The following is a 20,036-nucleotide window of genomic DNA, read 5'->3' on the forward strand; positions in this document are numbered from 1 at the left end:
ACGTTATCTTTCTCACTCACTCAAAGAACAAAGAAACAAAGCCTCTCGACTTCCCTCTGTTTTTGGCCCATTTCTCTATGGTTTCCCCACTGTGAGGTTGGTGTTGGAATTCTTTCTCTATCGTCCTGCGCCATGTTATTTTGGTCCTCCCTTTCCTTTGCTTACCTCCTGGGGTGCAGAGTAAAGCAACTCTAGGGCTTACTTTGAAGTTGATTGTGAGCACATGGCCAATCCAGACCCACCTGCCTCTTTTCAGTAAGGAGTGCATGTCATCTTTATGGGTTATTTTGAGACAGTTATTATTGGAGATTGTCTTTGGCCAGAACATATGCTAGATGCTACATTGGCATGATGTTTGTAAGGTGGATATACAGTGTTGTGTTGATGGAAAAAAGTGTTGGTAGATTCATAGTTTGGTTTTGGTGGTGGATTGCTTGGATTTCCAGATTCCAGTGCTTTATTGATCTGGTTTAGAATACAAAGGATTTAATGTCTTTCATACAGTATATATTTGTGTTGGTTGGTTCATATGGATGCCCAGGTCTTCTGCAAATTCTTGTGTTTCTATTGGATGTTGGGGAGATCTCTGTAGATAAAAACCTCTGAAATGCTCTGTCCATTTTTCTCCTGTTTCTTTTCAGCGTTAAGTAGTTGTCCCTGCTTGTCATGGATTTGGTAATTGGTTCTAAATTGTGTTCCACATATCACATTGATGATTTTGTAGGATGTTCCTTGATAATATAACAAAGCTGCTTTTTCAGTTGCATTTCCTCAAGGTAGGCCAACTCCTTACTGGCCTTTTGACCTGTTTGTTGGTGTTTTGGTACTAAACGTGTAGTTCTTGTTTGAACCTAGGTGATTTGGTAATGTTATTTCTGTTTGTTGCATAGTCTCCCATGTTCCATCTCCCACGTTGTTTCTTGATAGTTTTGTCGTAGATTTCAAATATGTTTGCCTAATGTTTGATGATCCTGGCCTCATGCTCCTCATCATCTTTCCTTGCATTATTCGAGGGGGCTTGATATCTACTCTGGTATTGGGATGTTTCTTCTTCATGGATGGGTCTTTCAGCATGCATCCAATCTTTGAGATCCTCCTGTTGGTGGTCCTACTCTCCTTCGCTTCAATTTGATGCTATATCAGAGTAGTGGTCACTAGAGACTCCTCTTTACACTTTGACATCTCTCAACAAGCATCTCCTCTTATACCTCATTCACACCAACGGTGTTTCGGGGCCAGTTCGGAGCTGGAGCTTGAAAAGCACCGGGTTTTCCTCTTCACACCGCAGTGGAGCAGCCTCTTAGCTCCGGAATCCGGTTCGTTTCAAGCACCAAAAAATTGTCCGGCCAGAGCAAAAGCACCACATACGTCACGCTTACGTCGAGGCGGGGGCAAGGGCAGGGGCGGGATCAACTCCTGAACAACAACAAGAAGCCCGCGTTTTATCCAGCTTGTACACAACGATGGAGAAACTTAACAAGCAGCAGTGGTCCACTGAAGAGACCAGCTACCTACTGGGAATCTGGTCTTCCGAAGAGGTACAGAGGAAGCTGGAGCACAATCGGCCATTGTTGTTGTTGTCGGTGTCAGCTGTGAGGGGTTTCCGCGCGGTTTGGCTTTATGAAGCAGGCACGCAAACGGTTACGTCATGACGCAAACGATGACGCAATGACGCAGCACCAGTCGGACTCTGGGCGGTGTGAAAAGAGCCTCCGCTAAACCGAAGAACCGGTTCTGAACCTGAAAAGCTCTAGCACGGAGCTTGAACCGGAGTTGCGTTGGTGTGAATGAGGTATTAGTTGATCATCAAATGGTCTATTTGTTGATGTCTTCCCCATTTGGTGAGAGCCGTGCCATCCATGTCAGTATGTTGATGTTCTTGTGGGGAAACAGAGTGCCTGCAATAACCATGATGTTTTATAGCCAGAAGTCAGATCATTTCTCTATGTGTACTCCCAAGCCTCAAGGGAAACCAAGCCTTCACGGAAACACTTGCATGGAACCATCCCAATAATGCAGCACTGTCTGCTTATTGACTTATCGTATATTTCAAAATAACCACATGGAAAAGAAAGATATAAATCTATTATCACAAAAAATTAAATAAAAAATAACTCTAACATCAAATACTAACACAAATTCCTCTTGCCTAACAACATAGGAGACAGGATGGACGAAGGCACAGTAGGCATATAAGACATACAGAGAGAAATCAAGGACAGAAGGCTTTGTGAAGAAAAAAAAAGCAGCTTGGTTGTTTTCTTTGTGGCCTGAGTTTGGGCAGGAATGCTGAACTCCAGCAGGGAGGGTTTGAAAGTCCAGGATGCAAAAGAAAGCCTTGCCGTTCCAATTTTTTTTTAAACTCTGCCAACTGTGTGCACTATATTCCAATGATTTGCTGGCAAAAAATGTTAAAATCCCTAGCTCTCAGAAAATAATAATATTAAATTATGCTTATAAATATCTGTCACAAACTAAGGACTTGTGCGATATCTCATCATCTACTCAAAGGAAGAAGTGACAAATTGCAGCCGCTCTTTTATTGTTTCCCTATTTTTTGTTCAAATTACAGTGTTGGAGGAAGGGTGACATATTGCATGGTTTGCTGGTCCAAGCGTCAACATTTTTGTATTTAAAGCCTGCTGTTCACACTGATGCCGTCTCCGTCATCTTGTCACATGAGCTGTTGTGCCAGCGCACCAGATGGCAGTTGTCACAAATCCTCCACCCCCACACATGCACTCCCTCCCCCACGTGATGTGACACAATGACAGGCTAGGTGGTGGACCACACGTCTGCAAATGTCTCTGCCCCCGGTGAATTTTTAACCTCGTAATCACAAAGGATTTCCTGTTACCATGTGCTATTGTGTGGACCAAAGAGGATTGTGGGGATGTGAGCTTACCACTCGATTCATTGCGTCATCCTTTGTTAAAAGAATATTTATCAGATAATGCATTGGTATTTTATTGAGGCAGAATATCTCAATACTTGGCTCTGAGCATGGTTAAGAGAGTTTTATGTTGGGACATCTGAAAAGTAAGCTGGACTGGTCCGTTGGGATTTCAATGAGCCGGTTTTCTGTGGAAATGATTGCTTTGGCAAAGAGTGTGTGAGGGAGTTTTAGCACATAAGTACATGCTACATCAGCAGTCCATGCCACTTTCCAAACCCTAATAAGTCAGCATGACAACAACTAAAATGAAAATATGACATGTAACACTCCCTTCTGCAGTCATCTCATTGGGCTGAGGGGTTTTAAACTGTCTCTTTCAGATATAGCCGGGATGTTTTAAGTGGGTTTTTATAATGGTACACGGTACAGTAGAAGGCTGTCAGCGCGCCAACACCAAATGGCAAGGAAATTAAGCCATTTATTGCTTTAGATGGGGGAAGCGACAAAACCAATAAAATAATAATCACTACTAGTGCATGCTATATTTAGAGCATTTTCACTGCTCCATCTTGCTGATTTCTGGTGATCACTTACACTCATCCTAAAAGAGGTGATTTTGATTTATTTTAAAGAAAACTATGAGGAAACCAAGGAACACCTAAAACTGTCTAATTTCTTTACGAAATATATAATGTATGTATGTTGGTCCACAACCTTTTTTTTCATGACCAAGATAAAAAGATTAGGCAGGTCCGACGTCATAAAATACTGTGTGCATTATTATTAACATGCAATATCGTGTAACAGCAAAAGACTAAAATGGAGTTTAAAAAATATAAACTCTACCAAAATCTCACTATTTTTCTCTATTTCATTGACTAAAATTACAAAAAATCTAATTTTATTTGACTAAGATAACACAAAAATGCCCAGACTCAAATAAAACTTGACCTAAAGTAAAGAACGATGAGGTTAACTAAATGTAATACAAACAAGGACATTTGAAACAGTACGAAGGCTTAAAAAAAGAATGAACCTGGCTGTAAAATAAAAGTCACCCTGAGGTCTCATTGTCCTTCACAATTACTGTTGCCTATTGTTTTTAATTACAACCTTTACCTAACATTAAAAGTAATGGAACTCAGATAATGCTTCGTCTAGTTTCTTGGCACACTATGTTTGCCCTTGATCCATTATGTTCTCCAACTGTGACCAATGATTACTTAAAGTGACACTGATATGAAAACTAATGACGTCTCACTGCCCTTAATTCGTCAAGACAGATGTGTCAATGGATGTAAACCAATTGGGCATCAACACGGGATATAAAACACGTTGTATTCAATAAAAAGGGCAGAGCGTCTGTTTCAAATGTCTCGGGTGGATTTCTCCATTAAATTACATTTATTGTATTATAGTGTTAAGTATGACACAGGAATTAAGCTAACAAGGTACACAGCTACATTTGAAACTTTACTGTAGGGATTTCCTGATTCATTTCAACAACAAATAAGTAGATATACAAAACATTTTCAACTTCTAGGTACTGTTGTATAGATGAAAATAAGTGAGACGTCAGAACACAATTCTGGGTTATGATTGGGAGCTTAGCAGGAAACAAAAATAACACAAGTGCAACAGTGCAGGTTTCACAACAACATTTCTGCATCAAGGGGTTTATCTACATGGAAAATCAGTCAGTAATCACAGTGTATGGGACCGACCTGCTTTGGACCACGATGCTGTCTTGATAGAGGCGATCAAACATGCAGATCTTCAGGTCAATGCTGGGCTGAACCACCCAGACAGGGACGCTGACTGCCACCCCCTTCACCTGGATGGGTATCTGTAGGTACAAAAAATGTTTGGTTTACATAGAATAACAGTCTCTCTATGGCTCTATCATTTTTGTAATGTCTACCCTTATCTTGTTTTTAATTACATTCCCAAGGTGATAGAATCGTAGTGTCTTACTGGTTTGCTGGTTAAGTCAGAGAATCTGATGTGGAAGTCCAGTTTGCTCTCTCCTGGAATGGTTGGAGTGAATATGACCTCCAGTCTGATGCTTTCGAAAGGACCAATTTCCCCTTCTTTTACCTAGAAGGAGGGTACATCAAACATGACATATTGTATGTTACAGTCGAAAATTATTCCACAAAACAAGATGACGATTTTCCTCAGATGAACATCTCACTAAAACAAAAGTTAGCCTATGACCTTGAGTGTTTTTAACTGAGCTCCAAAAGCTTTTATCTGGCTCAATTCGGTTTCACGGTTTTATTCCACGACACAAACCATTTCTGTCAATGTAGGGGAAGCTGAAATCTCTCAGTTCTCTTAAATAGCATTTAATCATACTACAGTGAGAAGCGATTGTTATTCAGCTCCAAGGCATAAAGGTGGTGAGAGCAATAATAAAAAACTAAAGAGTGAGCCAATCGTGCAGCAACAGACTCAATATGGTGTGACAACAAAACATGATGGATAATCTGCCATACAAGACACCAGCCTTCAACCACACAATGTGAAAGTATCCCTCATAATGACAATAATCGAGCCACGGGCATGCAGACATGCCGCACACACACAGGCGCAGAGGGAGAGGCAGCACACCATTAGCCCCCCACCAGAGAGACGTAATGAACCCTGAACAACTCCACAACTTCACATGGGCCACAAGGCACACTGAGCTAAAAACAAAACGGAGAGGCAGGAAGTTTTCCACAGATGCAAATAATAATCTGTCTAAGAAATAGATTGAGTATCTCTCTGGTCTAGTTACACAGATAAGTCCAATAACTTCAAATATAACCATTTCCTATACATGCAGCCAGCCACAGGGAAGGTTTTATCGGTCAAGCAGTCGTGAAACAGCTATTCATCGTCATTAATAGATGATGAATCTATGAATAATTCCCTGACATGTTGTCTAAAGCCACCTACACTTGTAGTCTGTATACAGGTGTAGACAGGTGAGTACAATGGACTGTAGCTTCATGAATTGTACAACATAGGTTTCACAATGATAATTGGAAAGTCTGGGTTGCCACTTACTCTTTGAATACGCCAACTATTTCATTGTAAATGTATATGGCTAATAGCATTATTTGTGTTGTACTATTTGTACCTAATAGTTCTAAAGTCATACTAGCAGTCCTGTTAGGCCTTCTTTTGCAGTGATTTGCGCTGAAGGCTAGCGTCAGCATGCTAACATTTTCACAGAGACAATGCTAAAATGCTTATGTTCAGCAGGTAGGAATCTGTACCTTACTTGAGCATGTAAGCATGATAACATTTGCTAATAAGCACCAAAGATAAACAGAGCAAAATCTGATGGGAATGCCATTCATTTTGTCAGGGTTTGAAGTTATAAAATAATAGTTATAAAAAAAGCAATGGAATCGTCAACATAATTTTGACTGTTAAAGATAAGATTGAAATACTTACATTTCCTAGACTTATGTCACCAAAGTCGGAGTTGCTCTGGTCCATCTGGGCATCCACATCAGTGGACACACAAGTCTCAGGAATAGCTTCTGCACACACACACACACACACACACACACACACACACACACACAACACACACACACACACACACACACACACACACACACACACACACACCACACACACACACACACACACACACACACACACACACACACACACACACACACACACACACACACACACACACACACACACACACACACACACACACACACACACACACACACACACACCACACACACACACACACACACACACACACACACACACACACACACAGTATAGCTGAGTGATCAACCTGTCTTGGGATAACAGCCAACCCTCCAAAAACAACAACACTGTGAACTCGATAGATCTATGGTTTGAAAAACCCAAAATTCGGCCTCATGGTGGCACTAAGAGAAAGCTCATGAGGGGCACCAAAATCAGACGCCTTCTTCCTACTGGCAGTATGAGGGAGCACTTCAAATAGTGTGTTATTAGAGCAAGGTACAGCAGATACAGTAGCACATCAGAATTTGGACAGATGGCCTAGAAAAATAATAAACCTCATCTTGGGAGCATGAATAGGCGCATTCAATGTGATGCCTATCAGGCCATTAGTTCAAGAGATATTGGTGGCATTAAAAGCAAATACAGGCAACATATTCAGTAACGTCAGCAGCCTATAAATTCTGCCTGGATCAAACAGCCTTTCGCAACAATGGTAAATATAGAAAAATAGACTCAGTCTTTTCCAAACCAGCAGAACAGAGAAAGACTGAGCAGCTTATCAAAGCATCAGTGGAGGAAACTGCTGAGTGCAGCGATGAAGATTTCTGATCTGAGGGAACATTCAAGAGAACATGCCTCCTTGTCATCAGCTGTGAGAGCAAGGTGAACCCTCCACGTTCTGTGTGTGCGTTCTTTTTTTTTTCACAAGGACTGCATGTCCTAACAGGAATAAAGAGATGAGAGAAATCACCCACAACAGGAGATTTTGTTCTTAGTTCCTGTGTTTCAGAGGCTGTTTTAGGAAACAGTCCTTCGCAAATTATATTCGTATAACTGCAAATGCGAATATGATTAGTATACTGCTGTATTTTCATAAACATAACAGTAAAACATAACACTGATTTACTGTCAGTCTATTTTTCTTCCTACAACACAGCTTCTTGTAACTAAAGCATGATTATGGCTCTGTTTAGCATTCAAAACACTTGGCTAAGGCCAGGGAAAGATTGTGGGTGTTAAAGATGTTACATTTTGAAAAGGTCACTACATCCTAGTGCTGTAGCGACGCGTCGACTTCAAAATATCGTCGACGACATATTTCCGCGTCGACGCGTCGCCACCATAGACTGTATATATGGTCGCCACACACACGTGGGTCACCCAAAGCAATAAGCAGTTCGCAATCGCACTTCTAACACAATGGAGACTGAAACGGCTATCACCTCCTCCTCACAGGATTGCGCACGAAGCCCTCAAACGAAAACATCTCGCCCTAGGTCTTCAAAAGCATGGGAATATTTTAAAGTTAGTCCAAAACGCAAAGATATTTATATATTTATATCTCACTGAGACTGCTGCTTGACCGGAAGCAGCAGCTAGCTGTGGTGGCAACCATTAGCAGCTAGCATTTGCTCTCCGATTTTTACATAAAAATGGAATTATGGATTATAAATTCAATAATTTGTTTATACATAGACGTTAAAAACCTATGGATTAACCGATTCAGCCGCGTTTTTTCTCATTTTAATGCCATTGAACACGTATTTTGATCAGATTGACAGCTACGGCGGTGAGACGATCTCCCTAGAAGCTCTGTGAAGGTACGTGTTGTGATGACTGTATTTGCTTCCCCTGTCGCGAGTCCGGATCACTCAGTGATGATACTATGCACCTACATAATCTGTGGAGTCTCAGCTTTAATCGGATATATTGTATGTGCAGCTACGATAAGTAATAAGGGTACTTTTATCTTGAGTTCTGTGCCAATTCCGTTAGCATTTTTCGCTGAGGGGTCATTTAGATAGCATTTTAGTTTGCTTCTTATGAGACTTGTGTTTTGTTTTGTGTTGGTAAACATGGTTTGTATCGTCAATTAGCTGAGATTATTTCCGTTAATCTGGTATAACACATTAATAGGTTCTTAAATATTAAGATCCCCTGAGACACAGTATCGTGAAATTTTTTTTGTTTACATTACGTTTTTTTTACATTACGTTTTTTATGAATTGAACAACAGAAAAATAATCGTTCGATTAGTCGACTAATCGATCAAATAATCGCCCGATTAATCGTTTTCAAAATAATTGTTTCCCCCCAGCACTACTACATCCTACTGCAAACTTATTGATTTGGTTCAAAACTCTGATAAATATTATACAACGACACCAGGAGTCTACAGCCATTTTAACTGCTCTGAGGAGAAGGGTCTAGCTAGAGAGCTCCAGGCTTGGGGCCAACCTAAACTGTTGGACCCTTTAGAGACCTTAGCTTGGGAGGAAAAGTGAAATCTGAAATTGGGTATGACAGAGATAATCATCAGGGTACGATAGCACAACACAGTCTCACGGCATTATAGCCACGAATGTAATCTATTGATTCGTGTTCACCAACACGATTTCGCCATTTTTTCGTGTCACACAGTCTAACGATTTTAAAAGCAATGTAAATAATAACAAATTAGAAGGAAAAACAGATGACAAAAAATATAGATTTCAGTATTCTGACACAGAACGATTTTAGAAGCAATGTATTTCTATTGGTAGTATGTTTCGTGCCTGCACCAAATAATAACAAATTAGAAGGAAAAAAAGATGATGTAGTGCCGAGAGATATGGAGTCAGAGGCGGTGCAAGGAAGGTGCAAGAATAGTAATTTATTCACAAGCTGCAAAGGACATGTTGTCGGGTCGCAGCCCGGGTCGACAAGAGAGAGAGCCAAGAGGGCACACACTATTTATAGGTAACCCATAACATGTCCGTGTGGAAACAATAACCGCAACTGTAGTTCCAAGTTTGAATTATGTCCCAGTGGTTAAATAGGTGATCACCAAACAAGCCCCCCCAGAATTCAAACATGGCAAAAAAATATATCCCCACGTCCGTGGAAGAAGCACCACAAGGGCCGAGGAGGGTGGGGCCGCAGGTGAGGACCGGGCCATGGAACGGGCCACGAAAGGGGGCCGCAGGAGAGGGTAGGGGCCCTAACGAGGGCGAGGGCACCCCCACCGGGGGCGGGCCGGAACGGGCCGCAGTAGGTGTCGCGGAGAACCCAGCAGGAAGGAGCGCAACCCGGCCGCAGGCAGACGTGCAACGGCGGCGGGCACGAAGTCCTCGGCAGGCGTCGAGGTATCCCCGGGAAGCAGGAGAGCAACCCGGCCCGCAGGCAGACGTGCCGCTGCGGCGGGCATGAAGTCCTCAGCAGGCGCTGAGGTATCCCCGGGAAGCAGGCGAGCAACCCGGCCGCAGACAGACGTGCTGCGGCGGCGGGCATGAAGTCCTCAGCAGGCGCTGAGGCATCCCCGGGAAGCAGAAGAGGCCAGACAGGGTCCCGGAGCACACCACCCATGGGCCGATGGAGCATGGGCGACGTCCGGAACTGTCGAGGCGAGAGGGGGTCCAGGAGTGCGCCACCCAGGCGCCGATGAACGTGAGTGGCGTCTGGATATCCCCGGAAGGCAGGAGAGAACAGACAGGCTCCGGAGCGCGCCACCCACGGGCCGATGGCAGCATGGGCGACGTCCAAAACCGTCGAGGCGAGACGGGGTCCAGGAGTGCACCACCCACGCGTCGATGAAAACGTGAGTGGTGTCTGGAACCGCCGTCGAGGCGGTGAAAAAGGTGAGAGTGTCCACATGAGGTCAACCGGCTGGTCGAACCTCCTCTCCGGCACCAGAAAAAAAAACTCAAAAGGGCCGATAGCCGTTAGCACTAGCCGTCGTTAGCCCCACGTGGTTAGCCGCTAGCTGGCAGCCATGGGTAGCTGCCAGCCGTCGTTAGCCCCACGTGGTTAGCAGCCGGGATGTGCAGCCGCACGCCCCGAAGAACAAACCCACGAGGTAGCAATGGGGTTGCTGGTCGACCCAGCAGGTCGTGCATCGTCCCCCCCGTTGGATAGAAAGCCAATGCGGGAACGGCGAGCAACGTCTCCAGCCTTCTGCGGAGCGCGCACCGAGCCTCAGTCCGCGTGCCGGTGGCAGCCACGGACATCTCCAATCAAACCCCGGCATTTCGAGAAAGGAACTCGAGTTCCTTTTGCCGTGTTCGGCTCCGTCCCGGAAACTTCTCAAGACGTATCAGGGTCACCAGTGTAGTGCCGAGAGATATGGAGTCAGAGGCGGTGCAAGGAAGGTGCAAGAATAGTAATTTATTCACAAGCTGCAAAGGACATGTTGTCGGGTCGCAGCCCGGGTCGACAAGAGAGAGCCAAGAGGGCACACACTATTTATAGGTAACCCATAACATGTCCGTGTGGGAACAATAACCGCAACTGTAGTTCCAAGTTTGAATTATGTCCCAGTGGTTAAATAGGTGGTCACCACAATGACAACAAATACAGATTTCAGTATTCTGAGGCTCTGAGCCCCATTTATTTTCCTCGCGGACGGCAAAAAAACTCCGACATTATACAATTTAAAATAAAAGGGATAGGGTTAGGCTTAGGGTAATATATTGAGTGAGAAAATGTTTTTATGAACCACACAGCTTCTGGTATTCCAAGACCCGACCGGACAAAAAGACGTGGTGCAGGCATTAAACATACTACCAATAGAAATACATTGCTTTTAAAATCGTTCTGTGTGACACGAAAAAAATGCGAAAATCGTGTTGGTGAACACGAATCAATATGGAAAAAAGCTGAACAACCTCAACCATTTACACCCAAGTAATTTTTTTAATAATATAACTAAGTTTATAAAGTGACGTTAAAGAGCAAATAACTTGGAGTTTGCTAACGTAAGCTAGCTGGCTAGCTTGTATCTGTTGTTGTTGTTGTGCTAAAGTTCGTTTGCTAACTTTAGCCTAGCTAACTAACATTAGCAAACTTACAATGTTAGTACAAGTTAATTGCTGCTTATTTTGACATTTTATCTTGTATTTTTGCCGAACTTAGTTACAGTTATAGAGAAATATTAAGGTTGTCATGTTTACCTGGATATTACTGAAAGGTTGTGTGGAATGGTCGTGATACATATGGGTAGCGGAGAAAAAGGAAAGAAATTATACCAAATTTAGCATCACCAGTTAGCATGACATGGATTGGGTTTTGAGTGACAGGCATTTAATAATATTTTGGGCGTTTGTGCATACTGAATGTTAACAACTTAACAACTTTTTGTTGTGCTTTTCTAAAACGTTTTATGTTTTGGGCCGTTTTGCTATTATTATATAAACACAACAGTAAAAACCTAGGAAGGGGGGAAAGAGACAGGGGATGAGATGAAGCAAAGGGCCCCTGGTTGGATTGGAACCAGGGCCCCAACTGTATAACAGAATTACCTGGGAGCTCAGAAAGCTCCTGACTCTCCTCCTTTGCTTGGAGTTTGCCAGTCCCCATGGATACAGAGTCAGATGTTGTGTTTGGACTGCTTGTTTCCTGTCAGCAAACAGCAACTCATCAGACTTTATACATGAACGTTTATTTATAGGAGTGTCTTTGGACCTCGTTATTTGAATTGACTACACATTCATCATATATGCTGTATCTAGTTTATAATTTGTAGCATTACAATTTCTCCATAAGGCCATCACAAAAAGCAACTCTCGAGTTTCAGATCAGAAGGCTGACCTGGCTGGTGTTGGCAGAGACATGGGATGCCATCTGGACGTGGCTAGTTTCTGGACTGAGACACGCGGAAGTGTCCAGGCTGAAGCGGCTGGCCAGAGCTCCCTTGTTGGTCAAGGTGATAGTCCATGAAACAGTTTGGCCGACTACGTGCGAACCAAAGTCAATGAACTGGTTGTCAACTTTCATCTAGAGAGAGGATACATTTATATACAGAAATTAGCGTTAGCAATGACGATTTTTTTAAGTACAGAGTTTAACATACATAAATACATATACAAATACTGCATTAGGTTGTCATATTTGTTCCATAATTATTGTTCCAATGTTCTCTTATATTAGATAGATAGATAGATAGATAGATACTTTATTTATCCTATTTTTCCTTATATTACTATAAGGCCAATAAATACGATGTGGTATACCCAAACGCTCACAAAAATATGCAAAGCTAGAAAAATAGCAAAGCATGAAAATAACATTGGTCATTTGAATGTAATTTCCTCTAGGAGTGCTACACAGCATGACTCACATCACATTTCTTTATGGTGCATCTGACGGGCACAGAGAAGGGACCCACTGCTGATGCAAACCGGACCTCTCCCTCCAGATCCTCGTTGATCTGAGGTGATCAGATCATGGGACAATGTGTTGCTTCATAACGCCATAACTTTGATATTAGATAAATCCACAGACATTTCATTCTTAAAGTCGAATGACAGCGAGCAGATAGTTCTTTTGACTTTGCTGATGAGAAACAGAAGAAAGCTGTATACAAGTTTAACAACTTCCAATATTTTCATTCTTCACAAGGTTACATGTATGTACTGTTTTTGGATTGAACTATCATTTTAGATCTTATTTGAAATATTATAAAGGTGCTGCAGGGAATATCTCAGTCCTCTGTACCTCTTGTTGCCTTGCACAGCTCATACATGTCTAAGAGTATGATATACAGAGCCACAGGATTAAGCCAAGACTCCATTGTGTAACTCTTACACTGTTCATCTGATGTGGATGTAAAAACACTCAAATAAAACGCTAGCACCTTAATGTGTTAATTACTCAGTTTTAAATCCAATGTGGAAAAGAACAGTCAACACAACACAAAATGTGCCATTGATTGCACTGAAAGGAAATACATGTATTATTTATATACAGTATTATGAAAGTCTGAACAATGGTTTATTCCATTTAATAACTAATATATTTTTTTGTTTTTTGTACATTTCACAGATATAAAAAGGATTAAAAACACAACAAGTCTTCAGTCTTTTAACAATCAAATGTGTAGAAGTTTGAAAGGAGGGGGTGTTACTAACCATAGGTTGAAAAACAGCCTGCATGTCACAGGACATCCCAGTGGATAAAGAACCAGGTGGATCAAAGCTGAAAGTCAAATCACAAGTTCTGAATAAGAACATCTGCATTTTTCAACAAAAAAAACCCACAACAGCATATAAATATGGATATTACACAGTTAAGACATTTTCTTCAAGATATGAGTAACACAATTTAAAAGCAGTGTTTGTTTCGTCTTTGCGTGGCTTCACACATGTAGATAACAGAAATAACAGAAAACAAGACAAAACAAGAACACCACAGAAAGTACGTGCAACTTCAGGAGGAAATACATTCAGAATACCAGCATTAGCAGCTGCTTCAGATCAAATGCAAAATCTCCTGAGAGCGGATAAGCTGAAGAGCCGAGGTCAACAGTCAACCTGATGCTCAGTTTCAACCACGCACAAGACGAAGAGGTGAACAAAAGCTATTGTTCCTTAGGAAAACACTGCACTGTAGAACAGATGGTTTGGTATCATTTTATATTATTATCGCACTGTTACCAAATGTTTCTTTCCAGTCGAGAAAAGAACCATGAGCACTGTGAGCTATTTCAATGCAACATGTGTATCTCACAGCACATGTTTACACCAACACCAAGCTGCCTGAGGAGATTCACAACTTGCCGCCCTTCGAAAGACACAAGAGGAGAGCCGATCGATATGAATATAGCAGGCAGCCAGCCAGAGGAGCACGGAGGATTCTGAAAAATAAATAGATAAGCTCGAAAAATAAATTCAACTACTACCATAATGAGGAAGAAGCTACAGTTAGAATACATAAAATATACCAAGCCTTTGTCTTACGGCCTTCATAAAGGTTTCATCGTATTCATTTGGACATGTTCATGCATGCAGTGGGTGTTTTCATGTATAAATTATGAGATGTTGGCCTGCAGGTAGTTCAAAACAAAGCTGGAAAGGGTTCATATTAGTTTTCTTATGTCAACTTGCCACACTCTGTGAGGAAGGAGAATTAATTCTGCACTTTTCCTTCTGTTACACATCAATCAAGGATAAACAGATACACAATTAATACAGGACAGCATGGGGTGAATAAAGTCAAAGTGAAATTCTTTTTTTTTTTTTAACACATATGCAAATATATCCATGTGCATTTTTTGATGTGCGTACTTATTCAATGATATCACCAAGAATAAGGCATTCAAGTGTTGTGAATCTTTCTCTGATTACAGTGCCTCCTTTATTAACGTCCTCTAATATTTGCAGGAAGTTTTGTCCCAAATGACAGAGCTGTAAACTGATTGGTCCACCAATTGTTTACACTGTATGAACAAGAGACAAAGTAAGCTAACCTTCGCTGTTGCTACAAGTCATGGGAAAACAACGAGTTGTAAGGACCACACATCTAACATGACCAGAGTGACATTGACATGCTTTTGAATGGGCTGCAGCTGACTAGCCAATTAGCTCTCTAGCCTGACGTTAACAGGGCACTTTTCCCTGGTGGATGATTGTTCCGTCACTTCAGCTAAAAGTGAGACAACACATGTGGTCATGTTTGCTAATATGATAGTAGTATCATTTAGCAGGAAAGCTAATGGGTTGTGGGAAGTTGTTTGAATTCTGTGGATCTTGTGTTGTGTAGCAGGCTGCCGTCTACTCTGCCTACGATACAAACAAACTTTTCCAGAACTAAACAATTTAAAATGTGTCTGTTGAAGAACAGAACATTTAAAGACATTGAAACTGCAGGAGAACCTGATTGGGTGGCTTTTGCTGAAACATGGTTTGAACAGCAGTGGACATCTTCAAACTCAATTTGAGAAAGACAAAAGGGGATTTATGCTTCATTGTTGGACAGCTTAATTCAAACTTGGTTGAGACAATTAGGAATTACTACCAGTGGGCAACGGATAAGTGTTTGGTTTGAAGTTGTTGGTCCAGCTGTCATTTTGGCTGCCTGGATCTGCCATCCAGCTCATCACTGTGACCTGGAAGTGTATGAAAGCATTCCATCTAGCATGGTGAATCTGTTGCTAATTATAAATGTCACATTGAACCTTCATCAGCATTTGTTTTTCTTTAATGCTAATTTCCATCCTTATTGGTACCATTCATCTTTCATGGCTTCAGGACAGCTGGTATGAAAATACACGTGACGATAAACGTGACGATTATATAGGGCAGTTCACTTGGGATTAAATGCTAAGTGAGGCAGTGTTTCAGAAAGCCCGTTCCAGCCCTATATAACGCACTGCAAACGAGGCCATATACTGTACACCATATTTATTGCAGTCAACTGAAGTGATGAAGCTGGGACCGTGGCTGTACAGTATTACTAACTATGCCGGGTGTTCTATTTTAAATGATGGCCCATTGGTTTCTCCTACAGTAAATCAATAAGCATGCTCAGATCATTATTCAGTTCAGCAGAGCTCACCCCCCCCCACGCTCTTAACCATGTCAGAAGGCGATCTACAGTGAAGCATCAAGTCTCTGACAATGCTTGTGAAGATTACCTGAATACTGTTTCTGTAGTGTGTGAGAGCTTGATCTCTTGACTTAGAATACTTTGCTAGAATATAATGCTTGTTCCTGCATGGTAATGGTATTTGCCCTACGCGAAAAACGTAGTAGTCCTAGGTGATTGTTTTAAATAAGAAGGATACACTGGCATGATATAGGAAATAAAGCTCCACTGCGGTTTTGACTGATGTTCGTACTAAATAATGCATTTTTGGACTCGCTCTGTTTATTTGTTCTTCATTAGCAAAAGTTGTGGATAGTAAATGATATCACCGTGGTTCCAAACAACTGTAGATCACATTTTGGTAAGAGAATAGCTTGACACATCCTAAACAAATCATGATTTTTAAATAGCCTATCTATTATCAATAGCAACTGCAATTTTCTACATTACTCCACCCAAGTGAGAGACATGTTTTGTTGCCTTTGAAAAGATTCAACCATTTCAGATACATTATTTTACACCAGTTTCTATTGGCATCAAAATGACTATTAGGATACCTTACAGATCAAGTTGCTTTTTTTGATGATTACTGAAACACAGTTTAAAAGGTTTTCTTACTAGTTAATGCTCCATTATCCTCAAATTGTTACATTTTGTCGAGTACCAATATTAGTACTAGTTTATCGAACACCAATTCTGGCAGTCCTGGGCGGTTGTTTTGACCCAGTAGAGAGGGGACACAGCAGATCAAATTATTGAATTAAAGGAACATGCACAAAATGCCCTAAATGAAAGCTTTCAATGTTAAGGATTCATCTTTATTAAGTTATCATAATGAATCCAAATAGAAGCTAAAACATCAATAAAGTATAAGTTATGATAAAGCAATTTCTATTAGATTTTGTTTAATTAAGTAAAACATTCTAGACTACTACTTATATGCAAACACAGAAACAAAGTCAGACAGGTGCTAAGCATCACAAATCTCAGATTACTAAGACACAAATACATTATCCATTGGAGTCAATACAATGCGAGGACAATCAACACCTGCTGAATTGAAGCTATATTAAAACAAACATTCTCAATAAAACGTTAGTTCACTTTACTGCTGCTGAGCAACATTTGTGGGCGGGGAAGAAAAATTGCACAACTTTGGCTCAACATGTCTTGTGTTGATGCATACTTTAAACAAAGAAAACTGTCTTTGTCTTGGTATTTGGTGTTTTGATTGGTAACATCATTTTTCCCAACACCTTGTAAATCTGTACAAAAACTGCCTGCCATCTGGGGAGTTCAGGATCTGCTGTAACAAGTGATATGAGCCAAGAGTGACTAAAATGTCAGGGTTCTGGGAGATGGCCATCTAACAGCATGCTGGTTGACGGGGGCTATAACTGGTCAAACCATACCATGTAAGGCTTTATAAGCAAAACCCCTGATTGTATTGATCTGAATTAGGGCTTTATAGCTTTTGAATTGAATTTATTTGACTTATTTTACTCCTTTCATTCATTTCAGGGAATATTAATGAAGTGGCTGAGTATGGCACATTATTGCGATATTACACAATAACCGTTCTTGTCAGGCTTCCAGGAATACGTTTCAGAAGCCTGAACAAATGAACAACAACAGCGTGTTTGAATTCTAAACATTAATGGCGGCTCCTAAAGAGGTTAGAGAGGCTGCATCAGCACCAGTTATTTCCCAATTTAGAAAGAACAGCAAAGAATGGCACTGAGGGGTTTCTAGAGTGGATAGATATGTGTATACTTCATTAGATTGTTCATCCGATCACATGAAAAGTGTTTCTTGAAAGTTCCTCCCCTTTTCCAAACTGTTTCCATTGTCGGCTTCTCCAATGTCTTTGTGTAACAAACCATCTGGTGGGGAAACTAATAAAGCTTTATCATGAAGACATTTTGTATGTATCTTTCAGAACTGATGAATCTAATGTAAACACATAACAACAGGGAGCTCCTGTTGTAAGTATGTGTATTAATCTTATTCATTTTCGAACTATTTTTACTTTCAAATTGTGTTTTATCCTGAACTATCTGAAGAGAGATGTATTGTCAGTAACATGAAAGAGAGATGGCAAGATGAGTGGATTTAATCAACACACACACAGTATGTGAAAGTGCATGTTTGCTACATGTGAGTTAAGATCAGAGAACTATAAAGTGATGTGTTCAGACAAGTGGTCCAATGCTAATGCTGGAGAAGAACGGCATCAGTAGTTTCCGGCTGACCCCGCTGTAGCCTGGGAGACTCTTCGCTCAGTCAGGCAGAAAGAAGAGAGAAGAAGAAACCACATCAAGTCACGGGGGAGCTGACGGGAAAGTGATACACAGCGAGTGACCTGCAGAACAATGCATCTCTTCCCCTGCCTGTGGGCTGCTGGCAGGCGGAGAGAAAGAAGCAGGAGAAGGCAGAGACGTAGACTGACTCATTGAGTCTCATGAGAGGAGCTGAGATCGTGTGGAGCCAAGCTGGCGTCCATATGTGGGAGGACAGGCTCTGCTTTCACGTCCACTCCATGGTCTCTTTACATGACAACAAGTGGTGGTATTGAGTGGTGATGCATCAACAGATGTTGCCATGTGGTAGTTAAAGCTGTCAAAAATGCAGTATGTAGGAGCTTTAACATTTAAACCCAACACCTGTAGCTATCGTCACAAAACCTGAATTTGAAACACTCTTTCCAAGCATCCTTTGCTTTTCTTTTGCCTGATAATCCATACATAGAATCAATCAATCTGATTTTTAAATAGCTACATTACAGAGGGCCTATTGTGCTTTTAGCTGTTTTCCCTTTTCCTCGTGTGTTCTGTATCTATTGTTGTGCATGTAAATGGTCTGCAAATGCTAAAATCCCTGTGTTCCCTCCAGCGGGAGTTTCTCTCCCACACACTACCCCCCCCCCCCCTGCCTGAAACGCCTCCATTTGATTCATTTGTTTACTTCAGTAACATAGTGACATCACTTTGTTACACTCGCGCTTCTATTGGCTAGCGCTCCAACATATTGTACGTGATGGGCTACAGGGTGGGACATTTTCAAAAGAGTAAGCAGTTGACCAATCAGAGCAGACTGGGTTCCCGTTTCAGACAGGGGGTGAAAAGATGGTATTATGAGTGCATTGTAAAATTGTAGATTCACTTTCAAAAGACAGGTCAACAATTATTTTCTTAGACCCGATGTAGAGAGTTAGGTCCAAGTGATGTGTCGCCAAGTTTAACTCAGAGACTAGAAGCAGGGAGAAACAGCATAACACAATCAAACATTGTTATGTAATTGGTTGAAAGTCTCTGTTGCTTTGTATCGCTTGTTTAAGGGGTACTTGGGAAGTTATAATGCATACTGTAGAAACACAGGCGTCAAATCTGATCTATCGCCTCAAGTGATGTCATCTGAAGCATTTATTTGCATACTGTCCTAGTGATTGTTTTTGTCATGATTTGCACTGCACTGTGGTCACTGGTGTGTGTTTAGTGACAGTATAACATCTTACTTGATAGTGATGAAATCCTTCAGGTGGGTCGAGACCCCAAGCAGCTTGCAGTGGTTGGTGATGTAGCTGATGTTAGTCAGGACGATTTTCTTCTTATACGTTTTACCCAATTCGAAGTCCTAAAACAGAACATTTAGTTCGACTAACATAGTTTTACATGGGAAACCTGTACATGACACACAAGACATTTCAGGACGTGCTTTCTACAGAAGCAGCAGTGCGGTACCTTGAAGAGGATGACTTCTGGTTTACTGATGAACGGAGGGCCTTTCAATTCTTTCCCATGAACCTTTTTAGGAGGGCGGTTGAGCTTTCCAATGGCCATTGCCGGTTCTTCCTGCTTTACTTCTGCCTGTTCCAATGTTGTTTTTTCATTCAGGAGCTTCTGTAACCACACAGGGAAGCAACAGCTAGTGACATCATTTTAAATAATAAACATTTTTAACTCAATTTCTCACATCGTAAGATCATTATCTCAAACATGTTTTTTACTTTTCATATTTGCTTCAGTTCCTTAGATTTCTCTTGCTTTTAAAAAATGTTCTCCTTTGAGCGCTAGGG

The 20,036-nt window shown here is 41.4% G+C and overlaps 1 protein-coding gene across 1 annotated transcript in view; it reads right to left on the reverse strand.

Annotated features, from left to right (window-relative positions):
• cfap74 (cilia and flagella associated protein 74) overlaps window positions 1–20,036 on the reverse strand; it is a gene marked incomplete at its 3' end in the record, with an annotated part of 69,013 nt that overhangs the window by 24,123 nt on the left and 24,854 nt on the right. Inside the window, 9 exon segments of the mRNA XM_034206986.1 lie at window positions 4,621–4,742; window positions 4,871–4,993; window positions 6,344–6,432; window positions 11,899–11,995; window positions 12,188–12,373; window positions 12,717–12,806; window positions 13,507–13,573; window positions 19,476–19,594; window positions 19,702–19,860. Of these exon segments, the coding sequence (XP_034062877.1) occupies window positions 4,621–4,742; window positions 4,871–4,993; window positions 6,344–6,432; window positions 11,899–11,995; window positions 12,188–12,373; window positions 12,717–12,806; window positions 13,507–13,573; window positions 19,476–19,594; window positions 19,702–19,860 (1,052 nt within the window).

Source organism: Gymnodraco acuticeps, unplaced genomic scaffold, assembly GCF_902827175.1.
Source record: "Gymnodraco acuticeps unplaced genomic scaffold, fGymAcu1.1, whole genome shotgun sequence".
Taxonomy (NCBI): Eukaryota; Metazoa; Chordata; class Actinopteri; order Perciformes; family Bathydraconidae; genus Gymnodraco; species Gymnodraco acuticeps.